General features: G+C 32.0%; 1 protein-coding gene across 1 annotated transcript in view; it reads left to right on the forward strand.

The window, feature by feature from the left end:
• LOC111710302 (tubulin alpha-1 chain) overlaps positions 1-10,088 on the forward strand; it is a 17,262-nt gene extending 7,174 nt beyond the window's left edge. Inside the window, exons 6-17 of the mRNA XM_023484358.1 lie at positions 1,531-1,610; positions 2,072-2,157; positions 3,220-3,286; positions 3,571-3,669; positions 4,211-4,307; positions 4,874-4,922; positions 5,454-5,541; positions 5,908-6,035; positions 6,185-6,238; positions 6,857-6,966; positions 8,920-9,001; positions 9,689-10,088. Of these exons, the coding sequence (XP_023340126.1) occupies positions 1,531-1,610; positions 2,072-2,157; positions 3,220-3,286; positions 3,571-3,669; positions 4,211-4,307; positions 4,874-4,922; positions 5,454-5,541; positions 5,908-6,035; positions 6,185-6,238; positions 6,857-6,966; positions 8,920-9,001; positions 9,689-9,733 (985 nt within the window). The 3' untranslated portion in view covers positions 9,734-10,088. The remainder of the gene's footprint in view (positions 1-1,530; positions 1,611-2,071; positions 2,158-3,219; positions 3,287-3,570; positions 3,670-4,210; positions 4,308-4,873; positions 4,923-5,453; positions 5,542-5,907; positions 6,036-6,184; positions 6,239-6,856; positions 6,967-8,919; positions 9,002-9,688) is intronic.
• Positions 10,089-10,147: the final 59 nt, after the last annotated feature.

Genomic DNA, 10,147 nt, shown 5'->3' on the forward strand with positions numbered 1-10,147 from the left:
GGGGGTAGGGGTGGTAAGTAATGATATCCTTTGTGCTCATCCAATAAAACAATTAGGGGTGTGGTTAGGTTTACACTATAATTTATTAAAGACTCCACAGGTAGAAGGAGAGAACAGGAAGTACATTGATCATACCGGAAATAGTATCATCCGCACCTGTTTAAGGAAGATGAATGAATGAATGATTTAATATGAGAATTTCCAATCATAATTATAGAGATAGCGTATTGGGAAATTGGGGAAACTTCCAATTTATACGTTCAATGTTCATTGATCAAAATAATTTCTGTTTTCACCAATATTTCTAATTTGATCGAGTTGTAATACATTTTAATAGGGAGGCCTTGGAAAATATATGTAGAAAAAAAGGTATTAGATACAAGTTAACAGACCTCAAGTTGAATTTTTTTTAAATGCAAAAAGTAGTTTAACTAGGTTCGGATAATTGAATTACTTCTATAGAGCGGGTGAGAGTGCACTAAAAACTATTTTTACTATATATATTTCTAGATATGTCTGATTCACAATGGTTCCCTATACATCTTTAACTGATCAATTTTTTAAAATCTTTTAATTTTGAACGAAAAATTATTATTTTTGACAGTGATTTCTCTATGAAATGATATGCTGCAGAAACGACTTAGGAAATGTAAGAAATTGCAATTTTTTAACTTTGAAAATCATGAACAGTCAGATAAATGTTTAAAGGGTATCTGAAACGTCACTCTGTAGATGGATTCTTCGCTTATCTTCCCTTTGTAAATCTTACAATCTCTAGTTTTCTAATCTATGTTTATTCAACCATATCGTCCACTCAACTACACCTATACTAAGTACATTTAATCCTTTTAAACTCCACTTAACCAATCATTTTCAAATCATTCTTAGATTTTATCTCCAGAGATTGAAAAATACATTAACATTTACAAAAAATACGTTTTCAGCAAAATTTACATGATATAAAGAGGAAAAATTCCGTGAAAAATTTCTAGGAAATCAAATCTGAAAAAAAAATTTAGAATTTCATGATTTGTTTTACTTTTTTCAGGCATATCCGATGTGCAATTATGACTACGTTCCAAATGAAATAGATAATTAAATATCTTTTTTGTGTCACCCAACGAAAACGATATTTATAAAAGCTTCTTCTTGAAAAATATAGAAAACAATGGAATAACTTGTCGTCTTCCTTGCTTTATTTGATTTCTAGATATTCATATTTGCTGCACCTACTGTACATGATTACTTGATTATCAACAATCACAAAGGAAGAGACTTTACAGAACGACCTAAACTCTGAACTATGACAATTTATTAAGCTTGATTTATTGGTTTCTGCATTTAATTGAGTATTTTGATTGAGCACAGATATAAGCCAGTTTGGGCCTGCAATGAAACCCGAATGCAAGAAAACGGACTCAAAAAACTCCGTACAATCGACGCTGAAGTCTCATTCTTTGTGGATAACCCTGTACTTGGTCCTTACAAATATTGTTTTTAAACAATAAATAAAAAATACAAACTGTTCAGGATCCGTAAACTGGCAGATAACTGTACTGGATTACAGGGATTCCTCGTCTTCCACTCATTCGGAGGAGGAACCGGATCAGGTCAGTGTGTGAGAGGGTGAGTGGGAGAGAGTGTGAGTGAGTGGGTGAGTGAGAGGGTGAATGTGTGAGAGTGTGAGTGAGAGGGTGAATGTGTGAGAGGGTGAGTTAGTAAGTCATTATACACACTGTTGAACAGTTAGCGAGTGTGTAAAAGAAAAAAAGTGCAGAAAAAGGCAAAAATAAAGAAAGAAAGGATAAAAGATGATCATTAATAATGATAGCAATCAATTTCAAACAATTCATTTTTGTGTACAAACGTATACTAGAACCCAAATCTGCCTCTCGTATCTCATTTTTTACTTTAGCTTCATTTGCTTTAAAACTTAGTGTGATGTTTTAACACTTTACATTTACAATTAACTTATAAAAAAATTATAAGGGATATGTCTAAAATGAATTTTTTAATCAGTAAGAATAGATTAAAATTGTTTTAGTTGTATTTTTAAACTATGAAATTTAAGGGTTCACCTCTCTTCTGATGGAACGTTTGTCTGTAGACTTCGGAAAGAAATCCAAACTTGAATTCTCGATTTACCCCGCTCCTCAGGTATTTACCCCGCTCCTCAGGTATTTACCCCGCTCCTCAGGTATTTACCCCGCTCCTCAGGTATTTATCCAGCCCCCCCCTCTTTCCCATATTCAACATTACCGTTAATTTTTTTGAAAATACAACAGCTACATTTATGAGAACACCCATAGCCAATCTTATCGCTCAGAGATGTTCCTATTTCCTAATGCCCAGAATCATCAATACTTTTTTTCAAAGAAAATCCGTTATTTTTTTGGCAGATTTCCCATCTATCAAGAAGTTAAAATCACGGAACACAAGTTAAAGTTGAGAAAACATTTTTGTATTCGTCGTGTCGTGTTGCCATTTTCGTTCTATACTTTTTGATTTAGAAAATAAACGCCAGGAAAATTTGATTAAAAAGTTAAATTTTCAGAGGAATTTTTTTCTTTTATTGTGATTTGTCTGGTTTTATGAGCTCAGGCTTTAATTATAATGTTGTTGCTAGGTTACTACAGCTATTGTTGAACCCTACAAATCTTCACTTTATTATTTAGGTTACTACACCATGTAGTTAAATCCTAAAACTCTATCCTTTATTACTTTAGGTTATTTACCATTGTGGTTGAACCCTACAATCCTATATTATTTAGGTTGCTATTGCTGTAGTTAGACCCTACAACTCTATCCTATATTACTTTAGGTTGCTACAGCTGTGGTTGAACCCTACAACTCTATCCTATATAACACTAGGTTGCTACAGTTGTGGTTGAACCCTACAGCTCTATCATATATTACTCTAGGTTGCTACAGCTGTGGTTGAATCCTACAACTCTATCCTATATTACTCTAGGTTGCTACAGTTGTGGTTGACCCTATAACTATAATCTATATTAATCTAGGTTGCTACAGTTGTGGTTGAATCCTACAGCTCTATCCTATATTATTCTAGGTTGCTACAGTTGGGGTTGACCTTATAACTATAACCTATATTAATCTAGGTTGCTACAGTTGTGGTTGAACCCTACAGCTCTATCCTATATTACTCTAGGTTGCTACAGCTGTGGTTGAACCCTATAACTATATCCTATATTACTCTAGGTTGCTACAGCTGTGGTTGAACCCTACAACTCTATTCTTACCACTCATACCACACTCGAACATTCAGGTATCCTCTAAACCTTTGTTTTATATAAAAGAAGGAATATCTAAACTTTCAAATACGGGTTCTCTGTGAAAGTTGTGGATTTAATTTGTTTGTTTTTCGGATTAAAAAAACATTGATATTTTCATTATTGTTACCCAGATAAAGATTAAAAAAATAATTTGAAAATATAGCCCTACGGGTCACTTCCTGTTAAAATACCTTTTTTTAAATTTTTTAACTTTTATCAAAATGAGAAGTTTTGTTGCATAAGCATTGTTTAAAATTAAAATTATTTCTGTTTTTAGATTGTGCATTTATGGTTGACAATGAGGCGATCTATGATATCTGTCAAAGAAATCTAGATATTGAGCGTCCAACCTATACAAACCTTAACAGGCTAATAGGTTAGAATTTTAATTAGTAATATATTATTAATGTATTTCTTTATACAAATACAAATATTAGGATAATGGTAATTCATGGTGGGATCATGAACATAACTTTAATCTTAACCATGTGCCCATGAAATGATATGACCATAATCATAACTATGAATATGACTATAATTATCACTCATGACCATATTGTCATGACTATGATGATGACAACTTGACAAGAACCACAACGTTACCATAATTATGACTGTAACGTGTATAACCATGAACATACTAGAGAATACAAAACCTGAACCATAAACTTAACGTACAACCATGAACAATGAACATAAAAGAGAAATATGACCATCATATGTACAAAACCTTAACTTTAAACCATGACGTACAACCATGAACATAACAGAGAAATATGAACATCATATGTACAAAACATTAATCATAAACATGACGTACAACCATGGCCATAAACCAAAACATTAACTATATAAAACCAGGATAGCACTGATATTTTGATAATGACAGAGCTCTGACAATGTTTTTTTGTCCTCAGGTCAAATAGTGTCCTCTATAACGGCCTCCTTGAGGTTTGATGGAGCCCTGAATGTTGACCTCACCGAGTTCCAGACTAATCTAGTTCCATACCCCAGGTACAGTTACATGAAAAAGAAAAAAGTAAAAAATCTATTTGAAACCCTAATTATACCGGAGAAATCGTATCCTAAAAGTCATTAAGTTTTACAACTTAACAATGTTATCCCGAGAAACGAATTAATCAACAAAATAAAGATAGCAAAATTCAAAATAAAAAAACGACAAATCTTTTAGTAATGATCCTTAAGAATCATTTAATTTTTTAGTTTTTCAACTAAACAAAAAAAATCTACATCGAGAAAAGAATTATCAAGAGGAACGTAAAAAATCTCAGGTTCTTGAAAGAAAAAAATTGATTGAATGAAATTGCGACAAATTTTTTAGATAATATCAACAATGTTTTGTTCTGCTCTAATTAAAAACTGTTTAAGCATGCACCTGTGTGCTTTTTCTGGTCGGTAATTTTCAAAGGCGCTTAATTAAATAGAATGATTATTCAAAATAATAAAAGAATTTTAGATGACGCAATAAAGCTTTTTTCTACCGCTAACCTGCCTTTAGTAAAATGCGATTTAAAAACAAAGTTCGAGCAAAATTTAATTTATTTTTAAAAATTCTTTAGGATTCACTTCCCTTTGGTGACCTATGCCCCTGTAATTAGTGCTGAAAAGGTAAACAAAACGTGAATAATATTTTGATCCGTGATTTTCAAGGAAAAGGACGATTTACCAGATTATAGAATGTCCCAGAGCTGGGAACTTTTGAATGATTGACATCGGGATTAACGCTTGATCCACTCTTTTTCTTAATCTCGAGATTAAATATTGCTTATTCTCCTCTTATTATTAATCTCCAGATTAGTTAACCAATCGGGATTAAGGATATCCCATTCTAAAGTTTTCAGCTCTGATTATGTAAACACGCAAGTTTTTGGTGATGGAAATGCGTAAAAAGTCCTAAAATCTTTTTAAATTTTAGAAACGACGACATTCTATGGCTTCTTATTGAACCCAATTGAGGCGTCTGGTTTTGCGTATAAATCCCAATGCCTTCTCTTTATATTACAAAGCTCTTTGGGGAAAACCATTTTATAGGGAAAAAGAAAATTCATCGAAAAATTAAAATTTGGGATGAAGCCATTTTGGTAAAAATTGACATAAAGAAACTAAAATTTTCCTTATAAATAAGAAAATGACATTAAGGCGTATCACGAGCAGCTGTCAGTATCTGAGATAACGAATGCTTGCTTTGAGCCAAACAATCAGATGGTTAAATGTGATCCTCGGCATGGTAAGCATATTCTAATAAAAAAAATCAAAATGGAAAAATTAGATCAAAAGAACTGAAGATGTAAATTTAAATGTCAATAATTTCAATTGTGGAATGTCTGATTATCAACAGTACAATTTAAACCACTATCCATGTAACAGTGAATAAGATTTCGTTGTTTTTTATCTTGAAAAGTGTTAAATTATCACAATTTTCCTTCATGTTTCATAAATCTGTTAGTCACTTTTGCATTGAAACCACATCTAATAAGGATCAATTTCCAGCAAGGGGAAATGGATTTCTCAGACAAAGTTGTACCGTTGTAAAGCGGAGATTCCACGTAAAATTACGTTTACAGTCCCTTTTAAAGTAATATTTGTGTACTAGGAAAGTACATGGCGTGCTGTATGCTGTACAGAGGAGATGTAGTTCCTAAGGATGTAAATGCTGCTATTGCTTCCATAAAAACCAAGCGTAGCATTCAGTTTGTGGATTGGTGTCCCACAGGGTTCAAGGTTGGTCCATATTTATTTTAAGATTCAAATATTATTTATCTTATCAACCAATACGGCAATTTTTGTGGAAGTTGCCTGAAAATATTCATAAAAAAATATATTTCAATAAAAAAAAGATAGAATGATGGAATAATATTGTTTTTGTTTAGGTTGGAATAAACTACCAACCTCCTACCGTAGTGCCTGGAGGGGATCTTGCAAAGGTAAATAAACAAATATTTAAGAGATTGTTCACGCATTTTGGAAATAATACCATCAACCAAAATTCATAACAATTGCTTTTAAATTTACTCTGGCAAACGATGACAGAGAAGTTGTCGTTTTTATCTAGAACTAGACAAATATCTGGAACTAGACAAATATCTGGAACTAGACAAATATATGGAACTAGACAAATATATGGAATTAGACAAATATCTGGAACTAGACAAATATCTGGAACTAGACAAATATCTGGAACTAGACAAATATCTGGAACTAGACAAATATCTGGAACTAGACAAATATATGGAACTAGACAAATATATGGAATTAGACAAATATCTGGAACTAGACAAATATCTGGAACTAGACAAATATCGTTCCGTTTTCTTGAGTTTCGGTTTTCTGCCAAAGAAAACCTTTAACGAAAGTCAGAGAATAGATGCTGAGATTTAAATTGTGCATGCTGAGATTTAAACTGGTCGTGTTGAGATTTTTACTGTTCATGCTGAGATTTGAACTGTATATGCTGAGATTTATTCTGGTCATGCTGAGATTTTTACTGTACATACTGAGATTTGTACTCTACATACTGAGATTTGTACTGTACATGAATTCAGGTACAACGAGCTGTTTGTATGTTGTCCAATACAACAGCTATTGCTGAGGCCTGGGCTCGTCTTGATCACAAGTTTGATCTTATGTACGCAAAGAGAGCTTTTGTACACTGGTGAGTAAAATTGTTTTAATATATCCAGGGGTAAAGACTAAAGGAAGTGTTCAGGAAAATGATGAAGGGGTTTAGAATGAACGCTAACTAGTTAAACTATTTACTCCTTAATCAGTGATCCACCCCTTCCCAATTAACGGGTGTCCAAAATTGAGGAATTACTATTTTCATACCTTCAAAACTGACGAAGAAATAAAAACCTTGTCCAGTTTTCAATTTTTTTTTTTAAATCAAAAGTTTCTAACTACCATCACCATTAATTTCAAAAATTTAGAAAGCCTTTGCGACCTTATTCCTCTTTTTGGTTCATTTAAAGCATTTCAACAATCCACACCTATCAAAGACGACACAAAAATCGTCTCTTAATTTCCCAGTTTATTGGAACACCCTGGTAGAAAATGTAAATAAGAATAATAACAGTAAAATATACAAATGTTTTTGTAATTTACACAAAAAGTTATTTAATTATGCAATGCAGTAGAATAAGCATTAAATAAAACAATTCGGAAACAAGGGAAATCTAGTTCTACGACTCAATTACTCAATTATTTCTAATATTAAAATTTTCAATTGGAAATAGAAAGCTGTATAAACAAAGTGTTTGAGAATATTAACAATTAATCCCAGAACTTCAGAGCTACCGAAAGAATTTATTTAATGTCATCTTAACAATTTTTCAATGGGTTTTATTAAATCTAAGTAATTGAAAAATATTAATAAATAGCCATGAAATATACTGGAACAGTTTTAAGAAGCTCCATAATGATTCAATTAGAAAAGTGAATATCTGCAGCATTCCATTATCAGGAGGTTTAGAAAAAGAATTTTACAAATTGTTCCGATGTTTTCAAAGTTCTGGGTAAAATTGTAGTTTACTAACAAATAATTTTGTTCAAAACCAAAATCATGATTTAATTTTTTAAAACTTTGTATTAAACTTTACTTCTATAAACAAAATAATAAAAACAAGTCTGTTTTGCTGTTAATAACGCGATAAACTATTTAAAAACAGCTGCAACAAGATATCCATAAACTATAAGTTCCAGAAATTGTATTTAAAATCTTTTTATGAAAAAAATATATTTTTTTGCAAAATATAATACCCAAAATTAAAAAAGTTGTTAAAGTCCTAAGTTGTCATCACGTTGCTGTTTTGATTTTGTCTCTTTATCAAACAGAAACAGGATTACTCACGCAAAGAATATCATGAGGAAACAGACAATATGAATTCTGTAGAGTTGTCACTGAAGTGGATAACCCTGTATGTATGAGCAGAATAATCGATTGATGAGATATCTACATTCAAATTAATCTAAAAATGAAATTGAATTAAAGGGTCTGTTGGCGTAATTTCATGTGACATTCTATTTATAGAGTGGAATTTCTTATTCACAACAGTACCCTTCAAATGTTTCACGCACCTTTCAAGCTATAAGAGCAACGTTCTCCTCTGCATTTATCAGAACAAGCTGTTTGAAGTGTTCTGTAGCGGATCGTCCATACTTCTCCTCTAAATGGAGGGTTACTTTAACTTCGTCTAGAGTCCCTTTAAGCAGAAAATCTGTGGAAATTGCAAATCGATACAAAACTAATAAAAGATTATCTGCAATTCCTTCAGTTTCCAAAACAATAATAATTGGAATGAAAAACAAATATTTCCTGGATAAAATAAATTTATCAAAATAGATTCATAAAATGTTTTTAATCAAACTTAAATGTACGATTTCTTCAGAGTGTCCCAATAAACATGGGAATAATAAGACGACATTATAATAGTACAAAAAGAGTCGGTTATAACTAACTGTGAACTATCTGTTCAGTCATAAGGCTCGAGCTGTGAACTATCTGTTCAGTCATAAGTCTCGAGCTGTGAACTATCTGTTCAGTCATAAGTCTCAAGCTGTGAACTATCTGTTCAGTCCTAAGTTTCTATCTGATGCCATCTATATAAAGGTATGTTGGTGAGGGTATGGAGGAAGGAGAGTTCTCTGAGGCGAGGGAGGATCTTGCTGCTCTGGAAAAGGATTATGAAGAGGTAAATTATTCAAAAAATATTTTTACATATTTTATAATTTTAGAAGAAAAAGAAGTCGTCCTACCTGTTTGTTACAAAAAAGTGGTCTGCCTTCTTTCATGATAATTCAAATTTAAATTAATATTTCATAATATCGTTGGTAATTTTGTAAGCAGTGAAAGACAATTAGCATTTTAGAAGGGCAACAAATATGGGTCTTAAACAATTACAGATTAAGTGTAAAATTAGGATATATACAGGGTTAACCAGAAAGGGTGAGACTGTAAAGACGACCTGAAAATCAGATATATGACGATTACGTTAAAAAAATCTTTGCCTTGAATATTCTCTCCACTGAGAACAATTTCCCTCCGGTGGCCTCCGCTCCAGCGGAGTGGAACCAACATGCTACTAGACTGCAAACTTTAATCTCTCGTCTTTTAATAATCTATTTATTGACAATGAAAGAAACCAGTTTAAAGTTGCAGAGAATCCTAAATATATGATAATAGACAGAATAAATTATGTACAGTCGTCTCTGAAGTCTCATCCTAAATCTGAGTAACCCTGTATATTGAATTGCAATAATTGTCTGAAGTAAGACGACTTAACATTATGTACTTGTCTTATAAGTTTGCTTGCTCAGTGGGATGTTGGTGAAAATAAATTTACATCAATAAAAAATATATTATTGATTCTAATATTTAGGTTGGAATGGATTCCATTGATGGAGAGATGGGAGAAGAATATTAATATTGTTTAACGGAACTGAACCAGTCAACGGAACTAAATTTCTATTCGGAAATGTTAACTAGACCTCTCGAGAATATGACTTAAAAGATCAGAATACCGAAATTTTAACCTTTTTCGCCAATTGCTTATTTTCTTTAATAAATATGCACTTCTCTAGTATTCGCACTAAACGATGCAAAATAAATCATCGTTTACTTTTCGTACACAACTGCCTTGTCGTCCTAATTGCACCTAAAACAATTAAAATGTTGCAAAGTACTGCCTACTGCCTGTTTACTATGTAGCCCACTCTACTACTGTAGAATACAGCCCAAACCAAAGAAGCTTTACTCAAATAAATTTGTAAAAAAAATTATTTTATTGTATTAAGAGAAACAAATACACTACAGAGAGATAAGAGTTGATAGAATACTG

This window comes from Eurytemora carolleeae, unplaced genomic scaffold (genome assembly GCF_000591075.1).
Source record: "Eurytemora carolleeae unplaced genomic scaffold, Eaff_2.0 scaffold944, whole genome shotgun sequence".
NCBI lineage: Eukaryota > Metazoa > Arthropoda > Copepoda > Calanoida > Temoridae > Eurytemora > Eurytemora carolleeae.